Raw genomic sequence first — 14,756 nt, forward strand, 5'->3', positions numbered from 1 at the left:
AAAAATATTACCATATGGGGTTAATTCTTGATGAAATTAAATTTATTTTTAAAGACACTAAAATAATTAAATCAAGTAAAATAATTAAATATCAAACAAAAGTGGACAGACTGGGACATCATAGCCCACTCGCTCACGCGATTGTATACATACGATTTTGTTGTCTGCTAGTCGAACTGCTGATCATCGTGTTGCAGTCTTGACAGACTTATCAAAACTCCAAAAAATAAGGTAATCAATTGGGTTAAAATTAATTTAAACGAATTAAATCCTGTACTATGACTCGGCTAAGATAGTAATAATTGTACTTTCAAACAGACTTGTCTTTCAACAACTTTAAAACCTCAAAAATCACCATGATCATTCCAATTAGATGTTTTACTTGTGGTAAAGTAATTGGAAACAAATGGGAAGCCTATCTTGGTTTACTACAGGCAGAATATACCGAAGGGTTAGATATTGTAATTTTAATTCTTCTCTAATTTAAATTATCCTTAACTTATAGTTCAAATTTCTTACAGAGATGCATTGGATGCTTTAGGGCTAAAACGTTATTGTTGCAGAAGGATGCTATTGGGACATGTGGATTTGATTGAAAAACTTCTGAATTATGCTCCACTTGAAAAATAAACACCATAATTGTCAAATATTTTAATTGTTATTGAATTCAGTGTATTTTCCAATGTATATTTAACATAATCATTTCATATTTGTTAATAAAATGATTTAAATTGTCATTTTATCTCTAATTCACCATTATGTTCCCACTAGCCAAAGAATTGACCATTTTATCAAGGAGTTGTATTGTGCAATACACCTGTGCAAATAAGGTCAATGAACTTTGTGCCCTCTGGTGCCCCCATAGATAATAAACATCTATGGTGCCTCCTTTTCCTGGAAGTTGGAATCAGTCCAAAATAGTGAACTGGTCCTTAGACCTGATTTCCCCCCCCCCATTAGTTTCCCTCTAGATTAGTAAACGGGAGTAGCCCCACTTCGTCAATTTAATAACTTGCCCAAACGAACATAGTACCTGTGCTATTTCCCAGACTGCACTACAGGGGTTTTTCCAATTGTTCTTGCTGCGCTTCCTATTGGTTAATAGCCATCGACGTCAACACTCCCAGAGAGATTGTGTGTCATGACATCATTTCTAGGTATTTTTTTCTGAAGTAGCAAGGTAGTCGGTTTATACTCGATTATGAATTGAATTAAATTTGATTATTTTAGCGCGATAATTTAACCTTTAACGATGAATTTCAACAATTTGCTTCAAATTGCCCAGGATAATAAACAAAATAAACCAAATACGGTAAGCTTAACTCACTCTAACTTAAAATAATATTGTATTTGCGACCAAGGCTTAGGGGTTTTTCTTATGTAAATTATGGAAACTTATAGGAAATTTGCATAATAATGAGACCTAAATGTTAAATTTTTCGCGTAGATGTAGTTTTAAGGGTTATATTTATAAATTTACGCGTTACATGTTAAATAATAATTTACAGAAAGGGTTTTCCACTGCAATCACCCCTGCAAAGAAACCTCCACGTAGTAATGTACCTTCCGATGCTGTTAAAAAGTTTCTGGAGAAGCGGGATCAGTTGGAGAGGCAAAAAGGTAAATAAGCCCTATTTTAAATGGCCTTAATTAGACCCGAAACTCTAAACTAAGCCTAATTTCCTTGTTAAATAGAGGTTGAAGCCAAACGTCAAAGAGAAAGATTATTAGCCTTAAGAGCTCAAAATGCTAAAAGCAACAAAGCAGCCAAATTAATGTCCAGTAGAACTAAAGATAACGATTTTAGTCGAATTAGATTAACAGAGGATGAGGTAGAAAGCAAGAAAAAGATGGAAGCCTCAATTCAACGGCAAATGTTAACTGATAAAGTTGAAAGAATGAAAGCTAGAATTAAAATTCAAGCGGAACAAGAAGCGTTACCTCATAAACGGAAACGTAAAAGCAAAGTTGGCCAACCCCTAGAAGATGATAAATCACCCGAACCAGAAAGATTAGTAGAGTCTAGAAATTTAATCCCTGAAAAAAGGATGAAATTGGATGGAAATTGGACTAGTGTAAAGCCAAAGCAAGATCCAAATAAGAAATTACGTCCATCCAGTAAAGCTTCAAAAGCTCCATTGAGTTTTAATGAACTTTTAAAAATTGCCGCTGAGAAAGCTAAAAACCCACTGGCTGTATCTGATCCGGAAGAAAGTGAATATTCAGATTACGAAGGGGAAAATGATGAAAGGCTTATGACAAAAAAAGAACGTTTAAAATTTATTGAAGAACAAGAGCATTTTAATAGAGGAAATATGACAAAAAGACCTAATGGACAAAATTCTACCACTAAGCAAGTTTCAAGTAGATCCAATGATAGGCCATCTCAATCCCAACAAGATAGGAATAGACAAGTTGTCAATGGAAATAGAACTAGTTCCAATTCTAAACCTACAATGAGTAATTCTAGAAATACTCAGTCTATGTCAAACCAAAATGGAAATGTTTCTAGAGCTTCAAATTCAATGCAGAATGGTTCCAGAGCTTCAAATTCAATGCAGAATGGTTCCAGAGCTTCAAATTCAATGCAGAATGGTTCCAGACCTCCCCTGACAAATAATAGTGCCAGACCTCCCCTGACAAATAACAGTTCTAAACCTCAAGTGAATAATTCTAGACCTATGCAAAATGGTTCCAGACCATCTTCCATGAATAGTTCCAGACCATCTTCGACAAGTAATGGAAGAGGTATCAACCCTTCTAGTTCAAGGCCATTACATTCAAATAGCGCGAGTTCCAGACCATCAACTTCAAATTCAACAAATAGATCGAGTCAACAAAGTTCTAGACCGAGTCAAGATGAAAATCCTAGAAATAATATTAGACCTCAATCTACAACTGGAAATAATTCTTCAAGGGGTAATATAACATCAAGAAGTAATCAGGGACCACAACAATCCAGAGGTCAAAGTACTAACAGAACGGATTCATCAAAACCTTTACCATCCTATAACACGGCTTCGTCAAAACAGTCCCAGCAAAGGCCAAATAGTTTGGGGAGCCAACGATCGGCAAATCCTCTTGTTTCCTCTAAAAGTAACGGAAGTTTAGCTTGTAACAGATCCAGCGCTTCTTCAAGCTTAAATTCGTCAAATAGACCTTCATCTAACCAATCCTCTAGGAGACCAAATGAACCCCAGAATGGTTCCAGAAATGACTATGTGCCTTCGTATAATACAGCTTCATCAAAAAAAGTTGTTAAGCAACCCCCCAGTCGTTTAAAAAACGTCGATGTCAATATATTTGATGAAGAAAATTCGTCAAATGGACCAACGCAAAAGACGTCTAACCCATTTGGAAATACTTTGAAAACTAATTCTTCATCAAAGGCTGTGATTAGAGCCCCCGATTCTCGACAGATATCTTCAGCCAATGATAACGGGACTATGAATCGACCTAGTTTATCAAACCCTCAAAGAGGACGTGAGGAAACGCGTCGAATGCAACAACCTCCGCAAAGGAGACGTCCTTCACCTTCAACATTGTCCCAACGCGCCGGTTATCCACCAATGAGACACGATCCTTACCTTCCCGGTAGATCATTGGCAAGAAATCCTTACCGAAAGTTGCCTCCTATTACTACCAGTCGATCTGGTATGTTTGCAAAACCTGAAAATTAAAATAATATCATATTTTACCCATTTTTTTTTCCACGATCAGTTCGTAGAATTGAATCAGACGATGATGAAGATGAAGATGATGAAGAGATGAGAGAATTTATTGATGATGATCCAATCGGGGATATGGAAGATTATTCTAGACAAATTCAAGAGATATTTGGTTACGACAAAAATAAGTAATTTGATTTAAATACTTTAATTAATTTTAGGATTTGTTTTGTTTTTTTTTTTTGTACTTAACGTTTCTTTTTTAAAGGTATTTATTCGAGGAAGAATTTGATGATTTAGAAATGGAGAGTAGCTACGCCCAGCAAATGAAGGAGGAAATGAACAGGTTAATTACATTTAATTAAATCAATTAATTGTTTAATTAATGTAAACTAATATTTCTTTTCTTTTTTAGTGCTCGTCTGGGTTTGTTAGAAGATTTGGAGGATATTAAGAAAGAACAAGAAGAATTAAAACGAAAACAATTAAAAAAGAAAGCCAAAATTAAATAGAACAATTATTTTGTTAATTAAATAATAATTAGGTATATTAAAAGTTATTGAAATATTTAATTGGCGGGCATTTTTATAAAGTTTTTCGTGTTTATTTTTTCTTTGGTTTTTTTTGCTACTTTCGTCAACTGATTTGTTTAAAAAGTGTAATCATGGAAAATAAAACATTTATGAAAAATTATTATATTCAGTATTTTTTTTCTTAAATTAAATTAGTTATAATGATAGGAATAAAATTAGAAGTAGAAAACGGGTGAAACATAATAGATTCTGTTGAATATTACCGCTGAAAATAGAAAAGAAAGAGATTTGAGCTGGAATCTAACTTAGTCGCCATTTTGAATTTAAGTTTCTTAAAAAAAGATCTTATCCACGCCATGTGTGGTGCCCAAAATTGAATTAAAATTAATGACGTCTCCGTCACGTGTCTATATGATCACAGGAACTTTCCAAACAACAGTGGAACGCCTCCTCTCCCGCGTAATTTAAACGATAAAAGCCACGCGGTATCCCCGCAAGTTATGTTAAATTAGGCCTACTTTTTTTATTGTTAAGGATGAACTTCACTTTTTTTTAAATGTGTTTAACTAGGACACTCATATATCCCTTTTTATCCAGACCTTGTAAATTTCGCATCTAAAATCGGTTTAAGTATCTATATTTTCCCCAAATGATAACTAAGCCTTGGTTACTGACCTTTATGAAGTAAAAAACGATAGAAACGAGGATAAACACGACCCCTAAGGCTATGCCGGCGATTGAACCCCAAGTTGCCGCTTCTTTAGGTATGATAGCTTTATTTCTCAAATAATCGGCGTTAGCTTGGTCTACTTCCCCGCTCTAAAAGACAAGTACGAAAGATTAGGCCTAATATAAATTGTTAGGCTTAGCTCTACAAACCTCTATCAGCCATAATAAAGGAAATGGTCGACGTTCAGCCGTTAAATTGACGATTCTGTTCAGATATGAAATTGGTTAAAAATGCCTAATGCTCAAGTCTTAAGTACTTACGGGAAACCTGGAATGCGATCTTCCATTATGTTTACTTGTAATCTCTTGACACCCCTAATAACGGCACCAGTATTCTACAGATATATAATTTAGTTTATTAAGCCTTGGACCTAATAAAACTAATCTTACCGGTTCAATGTCCAAGTAGGTAAAGTGTTTGGAGAATTCTGGCTTCAATCCCTCAAACATGTCCAAGTACTCTTTGGCCGCCATCAAGAAGTGTGGCGCGGACATGGCTAATACTGGTTTCTCTGTAAAACCATTCTTGTTAAACTTTAATCAGACGCAATTAAAGTTAAATACATTACCCGGCATGCAATAGGCCAGCGGCAACAATCCTTTTTTGGTACATTCGTATTTATAATGTTCTTTGCAGAAACATACGTTTTCGCTGTTGTTAGCTTGAGGGTCCTCGAAAACCCTTTCGGGTAAGACGTACCTGAATGCCTCGATCTTTTTTAAACTGATTGAACCGGAATATTCGAATTCCAGGGACCTGATGAGATTTAGCAAGACCTTTAACTATTTTCAAGTTATTCGAAATGAATTGAAAATTACCGGCAAACGTCCGGAGAATACACAAAGACATTGTTATCACTGTTAACATCAGGCGGGAACTGCATTCCATCTGTCACGCGTCACGCGTCAATAATGACGTTGTTAAATGTTTTTTATTGATTGACTTACCAGTGCCATTAATGCGATCACACCATGTATTTTTTTGATAGAATCCCAAATCTCTAATAAGTTATTTTTTTTTATATTTATTATTTATTTCTTTAAGGCTAAGGTTCACCATTAAAACTTACGGATTTCCATTTATTTCCTTTAACACTGTCAAGTTCGTGATACCCTGTTGACCCGTGTAAATTTTGAGTCGTGGACCTTGAGTATTGTTCCTCTAAAACAATAGAAACAATGGTTGGAATCCATTTCCATTTCTGGTGAAAATGTTTTCCTTGTAAACTAAGACGTACGTCAGCGAAGACTGAAAACTTCAGTCCAGGTGGAAGTTTTTCGTCGATGAACTGTCTCAAAGTCTTGCCAAGCGAACTAGTGATGATTTGTTCCACCATTTCGGGCAAATAAATGTTCAGGTTAGCAAGTACTTGAAAAGTAGGTACGTCGTATCCGTTAAACAGGATATCAACAATCTTGTGTTTGACTATCAATGGTCCCATCGCATTGATGATAGACTCAGCGTCAAAAACCATTCCTTCGAAGCTGTCTCGTAAACCCAAAAGCATTTCAAAGTAGTTGGTTTGATCGTTCATGCCTGGACCACCGGTAAACATTTTACCAATCCCCTGCGATGCAAGACTTTATAAAACTCTAACCCTCGCACTTCGAATGAATTTGAAAGATTACCAAATCTGGGGCATTAATATGATAAATCTCAGCGTTAATATCCACGTTCTTATTCATCTCTTCTTCGTAGAAGTAATTGGTCGTTTCTTGGTACTCTAAGGTTCCCTCCGTCTCGTTTCTACTTAGGATAGTTTTGACCTTTTCCTCCCTATAAAGACAGTCAAGTACTGACTGAGACATCCCTAGCGTCTCGAAACTAGCAAGTACGAATTACCTGTAAATGAAGGGTCCAACTTCTTCCAAAATAGGCTTGGCAGTCCGTGCATTGACCTCATCCGGGTTCGTCACGTTGAAAAATATAAAGGACATGTACATCGGGACCGGAAGTTTAATAAAACGATCCATAGTTTCTTTTTTAGCATCTTCCAAGACGAGTTCCTATAACAATGTTGAAAATAATATTAATTAGGCTTAACGTTTAAATATTGGGCTTAACTACATTTTAATTTTCAAGGTCACAAGTACGATATGTACTGGGAATAGATATAGTTAATTTAGAATAAATTTATCTTATATTTGCATTGTAAAAAACCGCTAGAGTGGTCGCTTCCTCGAAAATATGTTAACTGATAACGAAAGATTAACAAGAGCTTGCCTAATTGTTATTGAACGAGTTTTATACTTTAGTCAAATCTCTCGAGTGTTTACTTTTCGAGTGGATTTCTGATTTGTAACTGAAAATCTACATAGCTAAGCCTAATTAAGAAATAAAACAAAATAGAAAATTAATTAATGAAGGAAAATTAAATTAGGGTCACTTTTATAAGCTTGCGTCCGACCATCAACACTGGCAACGCGTTTTAGTAGAAAACACTTTTAGTCAAGTTCTTACTTCGGCAACTTTGTCCTTGTAGATTCCAGGGAACACTCCATGCACGACAGCGCCCACAACGATGAAAATGACCCCTGCAACGCTCAGGGACACTAGAGTCGCTTTAACGCAACCGGACAACGGCATGATGACCGTTAACGAATTCCAGATTAGAGAGAGATGATGGGTGGATCATGAATTACTTTAGGGACTTTGATAGAAACTTTATGAAAATCATAATAATTAAATTTACACTACAGTTGATTAGCTCCACCAATCAGAATCTTTTTAATTTTTTTTCTCTCTCTTTATCAAGAGTTAGGGGGGCCCACGATAAAGTAGAGTTTGAGCACCTTATGGACCTTGCAGGTTATATAACGTGAAAGATAATGAAGATATCAAAACGACCTTCGATATGAATTTATGGTTCCACCTAATTGTTGTGTGATTTTTTATTGTAATGTTATCTCAAGGTGATAATTTCGTTACAACGTATTAATTACACAACAGACATAACCGCGATAGTCGCCCTTTAGTCGAGTACTGTTAAAATTATTGGGGCCCCATAGGTTCAAATCTTTTAAGGGTCCTGAATGTCTCAGGTACAAGTTGTTGATGGTGGTCTTAATCCTTATTGTCAATTAAGAGTCCTTAAGTACAAACGTTTTGTGGGGATCCTAGGTACAAGCGGTACAAGTCAACTTAAATTGAAGCCCAATTGAAACCCCGGGGCTCAGTAGGCCTTAATTAGGGACCCTCTATCTATGAAAAATATTTACGAGTTTATATGCCTTGGAAGTTGGAAGGGTTCTGCGTTAGTTAGTTAGTAAGGTTAGTGTTCGAAAGAATGAAGAGTTAGAAGTTAAAATCAAAACATAATATTTAATTTATAATAATTAAAATGAATCGCGCGCGCAAAATGTTGTTCGATATTATTTACACAGAGTGTTATAGAGAAAATTCTATACATTCGTTGCTACAAAGTTGTTAGTGGTTAGCGCTGAAAAAAAAATTAAACTTAAGGTTAACTTTAAGTCTAATTTAGATAATAAGAAGTAATTCAATTTACCTTGAAAATGTACACTACAATGGATAGTAAAATGAGGACCGCTCCAACCGCAATGCCGGCAATACTCCCCCAAAAAACTGACTCTTTAGGAATGATAGCTTTCTTGCGAAGTAATAAGGCATTCGCTTTGTCTATTCTAGCACCCTAATTCCGATAAAAATAAATACGTTAATCCATGGACCAAAAAATTACTGTGGACCAAACTAGAATACGTACCTCTTCAATCCAGAAAAACGGGAAAGGTTTCTGTCCCCCCGATCCACTCAGGAACCTAAAGATAGTAATTCCAATTAAGTTAAACCAGAAGGGGATAATAGAAGAAGGATGACACTCTGTATCCTCTTAATACTATAGTTATGTAATTCATAATTCTTCCCAGACTCATGCTACTTTTTGTCTGCTCTCCCGCGCATCAAACTTCAGATGGGCATGGCACCGTGCTAGGGTGAATTTTATAACTGTTTGGTATTTACTAAATCCTCAGCAATCAACCCACAAACCTTGATTATCTTGACGTGGGACAAAAACGTACAAGCGCATGCATGCGCCTTGGCAAATAGTTAAGCGCTAATAGAGTAATGATGGGGGAACTATTTATCGCGTACGTGATTCGGTTTAGTAACCTTGCTAAAATGTTAAGTGATGTTGGGAAGAATCATGTTACAATTACCCCGATTTGTGGTACACTTCTCTCGAAGAGAAGTATTATATACTTCTGATTAAACACTTCGTTAATGTTAAGATGATACAATATTAGCAAGTACTTACTCGAAGTCACCAATTTTTTTTTCGATGATGTTAACTTGCAACCTTTTCTTGCCTTGGATAACCGCACCGGTGTTCTGAAGAAGATATTTACTATAAACAAAACCAGAAACGTCCAGAATCCTGACGAGTAATTGAAGATGTTACTTACGGGTTCGATGTCGAGAAAGGTACCGTGTTTCTCAACGTTGGGCTTCAACCCGTTGAAGGCTTCCAAGTATATTTCATCAGCGTTGAGGAAATGAGGAGCGGACATGGCCATGACAGATTTATCTAAAACAGGAACGGAGATTAAACGATATACGATGGGAATTAGGCTTAACAAATTTAATAATACTGACCTGGCATACATTCCTTAATGGGTAAGATTCCTTTTTTGAAACACAATCCTTTTCTACGATCGGTACGGTGACAAAAACAGACATTGACACTTCCGTTGACCTCTGGATCCATAAAGACACTTTCGGACAGTACGAAACGATACGCGGGAATTTTTTCTATAGTCGGTTCGGAACTAAATTCCAATTGAAGTGATCTGCGAAAAATAGAAGAGTCGTGCAACATTGAGCCATAATTACTCTAGTTTAAGAATAATTTCAGGAAATTCCGTTAAGGATATAATAACCTAAATTTTCCTCTCTCTAATGATACTAAAAACTTGTGTCTACATCAATCGGGGCTCGAGATAATGACCTTTGACTTTACGACAAAAACACTAACCTGCAAACATCCGCTGAATAAACGAAGAGGTATTCATTCTTTTTAACATCAGGTGGAAATTGAGTTCCATCTATTATTCAAAATAGTTTTATAGTTTTTTTAATTATAATTTTCTCAGATAATGATGTAATTAACCTGTTCCATTAATTATATTACACCAGGAGCCTGGTGCTTTGAAAAAGTCAAGTTTTCTAAATTAAAAAAAAATGAAATAAATTTTAACTCGTAACAAAATTTAAAGTTAATTTAAAATTAACTTACGTTTCTCCGTTGATTTTCTGAAAGACTGCTAATTTGTTCGCGCCTTGAACTCCGCTAAATATAGTGTTTCCAGAAGTTGTACTACCATTTTTCTAAAAAGTGTCGCGTTAAGTTTAGTTTCCCTTCAGAATACGTATGACACACACTTACTTCTCTGAAAGCTGACCACTTCAAATCTTTAGGTATTTGTCCGGATACCATGGCTTTAATACCCTCATCCTTTAATGATTCGGCTAGTTTCATTGTTGCAGCAAAAATAGGTACTTCGAATCCATTAAAGAGAATTTCGTTGACTTTATTCTTAATGATAAGCTCTCCAGTTGCCGAAGTTTTTGTTAATCCTAAATCTTCGAATTTGATACCTAATCCTGCCAGCATAGCTTTCAGTATAGGTAAAAGTGCACTGATTTTATCAGCGAAACCCTGGAATTTTAAGGACCAATGCTTTAGAAGGGTTGAAACAATACTCATTAACGGACAATATTGCGTCTATTTTTGGTCGCCATGACCTCAGAAAATCGTTCTATATGAACTAGCTCAAAAATAACTTTGCAATCTTACTTTTGTCATACTTTTAAAATTTAGTTTACCTTCCCATGAAAGGAGAAGAATTTAAAAACTTTCTAAAAATATCTCTATGGACTAGAGAAAAAGTGTCACCAAAGCTATTCGTATCCTGATTTATAGATGATATTGATCTAGCATACTTGCCCCTAACCTTTTGACCTAACGATATGATAGACCTAAAACTCGAGATAACAATAGAGCCCGCCCAAAATTATTGTTGAATTCCTCTTCACCCTCTTTAACAATATATATTTGTATCTGTGCAACAACTGAGCACGTGCAGTGTCTATAGGATCATGGGTCATCGAGGCCCTGTAATTGTACATAATTTGACTTAATCAACTTACAATAGCCGGTGCGTTAATGTGATAAATTTCGGCGTCAAGATCGACATCTTCGTTCAGTTCCGGGACAAAATAGTAATGAGTCGTCTCTTCATAATCAATTGTACCAAGGGTTTCATTTCTGCCCACTACTTCCTTGACCTTTTCTTGTCTGTAAAAGGAATCAACAGGCGTTAAAGAAAACTTCTCACTACGATATTCTAATTGACAGTTTTTCGCGGGAGTGCGTGAATGAAAGACTTAAGAATGGTTTATGACGAACCGGGGGGGGAAGTAAATATGTTTTCTTCATTGTCTCAGAGGCACCATCGCCTCTCAACTCACTCTCTTATTTCAATATTTGCCTTTGGTATAACTCAACGTAAGCGGCTGTAAGATATCTCACCTGTAAATATAAGGTCCAACTTCTTCTAGATAAGGTATAGCCGACCTTGCATTGACTTCTTCGGGATTGGTGACGTTGAAAAGGGTGAAACTCATATAAGATGGAACTGGTGATTTTATCCATCTTTCCACATTTTCGGGTTTATCTTCGGATAATACCAATTCCTGTCATCAATTTAAATAATCGATAAGAATAAATTAAGGACACGTTGAGGTCGGTGCCGTCGGTGCCTTATCAAAACTAGCTTGCATTTTTTGTTTTAGATAAATATTCAAGTAGTCATTCTAGGCAGACCTACTCGAGAACTACAACAAGGAACCGAGATAATTTTATAGCGTGATTTTATCTTATTATGCCTAGTATTACGCAACGATTCTCAGGGTCTGATTTAACTTACGTAAGGATTTTCAAGGCCTGATTGAACTGGCGTAAAGATTTTCAGGGTCTGATTTAACTGACCTAACGATTTTCAGGGTTTGATTTAACTTACGTAAAGATTTTCAGGGTCTGATTTAACTGACCTAACGATTTTCAGGGTTTGATTTATATTAAGCAACGATTATCAGGGTTTGATTTAACTTAAGCAACGATTATCAGGGTTTGATTTAACTTAAGCAACGATTTTCAGGGTTTGATTTAACTTAAGCAACGATTTTCAGGGTTTGATTTAACTTAAGCAACGATTTTCAGGGTTTGATTTAACTTAAGCAACGATTTTCAGGGTTTGATTTAACTTAAGCAACGATTTTCAGGGTTTGATTTAACTTAAGCAACGATTATCAGGGTTTGATTTAACTTATAAAATGATTTTCAGGGTCTTCATATTTAATAATTAGTGTATATAAATAAAAATGCATTAATTAACAATTAAATTTTTAATTGGAAACCATGTTTATTTTTTGTTTCTAATTATTTGCGTAGTTACCTAATAAATTATTAATTCAAATTTGGCTGTAACTTAAATTTTTAATTTACTACGTTAAATACGAGATATATATTTTAATTAACAATTAATTAATTTTAATCGGGAATCCATGAGATTTTTTGATTTTCTTCGCAATTTATTTCTTTATAATTAGCTAATAATTTTTTAATTCGAAGTTTATAGATTACCAAGTTAAATTACGCTATGCAATGGTAATCTAAAACGTACTTCTAGTAAATAATTGGAAATTAGCGAACTGTAAATTTACCGAATCGAATATTTTTTCTTAATCAGAAATAATTAAGCATAGGTATACCTTTTCGACTTTTTTCTTGTAAATTCCAGGAAAAACTCCATGTAGAACTCCACCGGCGATTATGAGTATACATCCAGTTATTACAAGGGACAACAAACCGATCTTGAAGGTCCCGGTTAGTAGCATGGCTATTTCTCAAATCCGGGGGACACCTAGATACTTTAAAGTTCTCGTCGAAAGTGGAACGGCGAGTCCCAATACACTCAATTAAATTACAGCGGCCAATTTAATGCCAAAAATAATCTTGAGGTGCTTCAATCTAATCTAAAAGTGAGTTTATCATAAAAAGCGAGATGGAAGCCAACTAATATAGGCACTAAGTCTAGAACAATGAACTGAACCGAGGGATAAGTAACTTCAAAAGTTAAAGAGAGAATGAAACTAATTAACATTTTTTTATCGTTTTACCTAAAGAAAACTTAAGTAAAATTAAGTTTCAAAAGATGAGGGATGCCTAATGATAATTTTCGGTTTAAAAACCGCTATGGGGTACCTTAACGTATAAGCGATCGCCACACCAACCTATAAGATTCAAAAATAAAATATTCTTTTGAAAATTTATAAAAACGTTAATGACTAAATGGATGTCAATTTCAACAAACATGCATTAAAAATTAATGTCAATTTCAACAAACATGCATTAAAAATTAATGTCAATTTCAACAAACGTGCATTAAAAATGGATGTCAATTTCAACAAACATGCATTAAAAATTAATGTCAATTTCAACAAACATGCATTAAAAATGGATGTCAATTTCAATAAACATGCTTTAAAACAATGTTAATTTCGATAAACATACATTGAAAAATGTTAATTTCGATAAATATCTATAGAAAAATGTTAATTTAGATAAACATCCATTAAAAAACGTTAATTTAGATAAACATCCATTAAAAAACGTTAATTTAAATAAACATTCACTAAAAAAATATTAATTTCAATAAACATCCATTAAAAATGGTTGTCTGGACATTTAATTGTCCCTTTAAAACGTGACGTAAATCTGCACGTGTTAAAGATTGTCGGTTCGTCTTTGAATCTGATTTGAAAAGGATTTAAATAAAGAAAAGAAAAAATAAATAATAATGTATGTATCTAAATTGCACAATTTTTCTTTTACCTTCTTACATCAACGAAAGTTAAACCTGAATTTGCGTAACAATTAAGATGAACCAGTGGATGAACCAGTAGAGAAAATTCTCGCGAAGGTAAAAACGATTTTCTAAAAAGAATTTTTCTAGAAAGTTTGAGATATTTTCGTGAATAAAAATGAAATATGTTTTTGTCAAAAGTTTCTCTTATTCTATAGCATCCACCAGGAGGGAACTACCCCTCGTTTGTAAAATATTTCGCCATCTCAAGAGTGCGTTAAACTATTTTCAAATCTGAATCACGGATTCCTTTTCCCGGGTATACGGTGAAGTTCAAAAAAGGAAAACGTGACGTGACACATGGAAGCCTAGAGAATCTATACAGATATTTAAAGGACAGAAGTCTATACTGAATTTCAGTTAAGGATTACTCTTCTCAACCCGGGATTTATCATACGATATCAATACGCCGTATTTTCCACAATGCTAAATAGTAAAGGTGACTTTAACAAAGGGTTTCGATAAGAACAAGGTTAGAAGGTTTTTTTCAAGGTTACGAATTGTGAAATGTCGTGAGATTTTTTTTTTTTTGTTCTTTCACTTTTCAAGTGGACTAGCTCCGGTGTAATCTAATGTCGTGATGTTCATTTTGTATTTGACACGGAGTAATATACTTGGAGGTGAAAATAGGTTTCTCCGATTGCTCCATTGTGTCAGATTATAATTAGAAGACCTAAATTATCACCACTGGTATCAGGTAGGACACTACGCGCATGGATATTACTTAAACCTTTGTAAAGAAAGTAGTTCCTTTGCATTTGATTGAAATTTGAGTTGGTATTAAAATTAATTAGAGCATTTAAGTCCAAAATCCGTGTTTATCTCATACTAGATACGCTACCCGGCTATTTTAAATGAAGAGTTCCCTATCTATTTATTG

The 14,756-nt window shown here is 34.8% G+C and overlaps 5 protein-coding genes across 10 annotated transcripts in view; 3 read left to right on the forward strand and 2 right to left on the reverse strand.

Moving 5' to 3' along the window:
• The first annotated feature begins 108 nt into the window (after nucleotides 1-108).
• Nucleotides 109-737, forward strand: Polr2L (DNA-directed RNA polymerases I, II, and III subunit Rpb10). Its single transcript, XM_089839494.1, has 3 exons — nucleotides 109-231; nucleotides 319-451; nucleotides 522-737. The coding sequence occupies exons 2-3, from the start codon at nucleotides 357-359 to the stop codon at nucleotides 628-630; spliced, it is 204 nt and encodes a 67-aa protein (XP_089695620.1). The 5' UTR covers nucleotides 109-231; nucleotides 319-356; the 3' UTR covers nucleotides 631-737.
• A 245-nt stretch (nucleotides 738-982) lies between these two features.
• Nucleotides 983-4,364, forward strand: LOC149673767 (uncharacterized). 2 transcript variants are annotated; one of them, XM_089839475.1, is made up of 7 exons: nucleotides 983-1,157; nucleotides 1,231-1,312; nucleotides 1,509-1,620; nucleotides 1,696-3,654; nucleotides 3,721-3,856; nucleotides 3,937-4,014; nucleotides 4,084-4,364. In XM_089839475.1, exons 2-7 carry the CDS (start codon nucleotides 1,253-1,255, stop codon nucleotides 4,178-4,180), a joined length of 2,442 nt encoding a protein of 813 aa, XP_089695601.1. In that variant the 5' UTR covers nucleotides 983-1,157; nucleotides 1,231-1,252; the 3' UTR covers nucleotides 4,181-4,364. The 2 variants fall into 2 exon arrangements, with proteins under 2 accessions (XP_089695601.1, XP_089695600.1); XM_089839474.1 differs by lacking the exon at nucleotides 983-1,157 and having other exon boundaries at nucleotides 1,164-1,312.
• LOC149673768 (platelet glycoprotein 4-like) lies at nucleotides 4,330-7,640 on the reverse strand. Of its 3 annotated transcripts, XM_089839480.1 has the most exons (14): nucleotides 7,392-7,640; nucleotides 6,774-6,937; nucleotides 6,560-6,707; nucleotides 6,169-6,498; nucleotides 6,001-6,092; nucleotides 5,879-5,931; nucleotides 5,750-5,819; nucleotides 5,500-5,687; nucleotides 5,321-5,442; nucleotides 5,192-5,265; nucleotides 5,081-5,135; nucleotides 4,877-5,020; nucleotides 4,720-4,816; nucleotides 4,374-4,466 (listed from the first exon to the last, which is right to left on the reverse strand). In XM_089839480.1, exons 1-13 carry the CDS (start codon nucleotides 7,515-7,517, stop codon nucleotides 4,754-4,756), a joined length of 1,629 nt encoding a protein of 542 aa, XP_089695606.1. In that variant the 5' UTR covers nucleotides 7,518-7,640; the 3' UTR covers nucleotides 4,374-4,466; nucleotides 4,720-4,753. The 3 variants fall into 3 exon arrangements, with proteins under 3 accessions (XP_089695607.1, XP_089695606.1, XP_089695604.1); XM_089839481.1 differs by lacking the exon at nucleotides 4,720-4,816 and having other exon boundaries at nucleotides 4,330-4,466; nucleotides 7,392-7,639; XM_089839478.1 differs by lacking the exon at nucleotides 4,374-4,466 and having other exon boundaries at nucleotides 4,477-4,816.
• A 592-nt stretch (nucleotides 7,641-8,232) lies between these two features.
• LOC149673769 (lysosome membrane protein 2-like) lies at nucleotides 8,233-12,978 on the reverse strand. The gene is made up of 13 exons (XM_089839515.1): nucleotides 12,723-12,978; nucleotides 11,482-11,645; nucleotides 11,100-11,247; nucleotides 10,336-10,608; nucleotides 10,186-10,277; nucleotides 10,060-10,115; nucleotides 9,925-9,994; nucleotides 9,546-9,739; nucleotides 9,356-9,477; nucleotides 9,208-9,281; nucleotides 8,656-8,710; nucleotides 8,440-8,583; nucleotides 8,233-8,370 (listed from the first exon to the last, which is right to left on the reverse strand). The coding sequence occupies exons 1-13, from the start codon at nucleotides 12,846-12,848 to the stop codon at nucleotides 8,365-8,367; spliced, it is 1,524 nt and encodes a 507-aa protein (XP_089695641.1). The 5' UTR covers nucleotides 12,849-12,978; the 3' UTR covers nucleotides 8,233-8,364.
• Nucleotides 12,979-13,120: 142 nt separating this feature from the next.
• LOC149673770 (uncharacterized) overlaps nucleotides 13,121-14,756 on the forward strand; it is an 82,754-nt gene continuing 81,118 nt past the window's right edge. For 2 of the 3 annotated variants that reach the window (XR_016366918.1, XR_016366917.1), the window contains exon 1: nucleotides 13,121-14,573. The gene's annotated coding sequence lies outside the window, so the exon portion shown is untranslated. The remainder of the gene's footprint in view (nucleotides 14,574-14,756) is intronic. The other variant, XM_089839507.1, reaches the window with a different exon arrangement.

This window comes from Phalangium opilio, unplaced genomic scaffold (assembly GCF_054372755.1).
Source record: "Phalangium opilio isolate 3A_F unplaced genomic scaffold, DU_Popi_V2 ptg000048l_1, whole genome shotgun sequence".
Lineage (NCBI taxonomy): Eukaryota > Metazoa > Arthropoda > Arachnida > Opiliones > Phalangiidae > Phalangium > Phalangium opilio.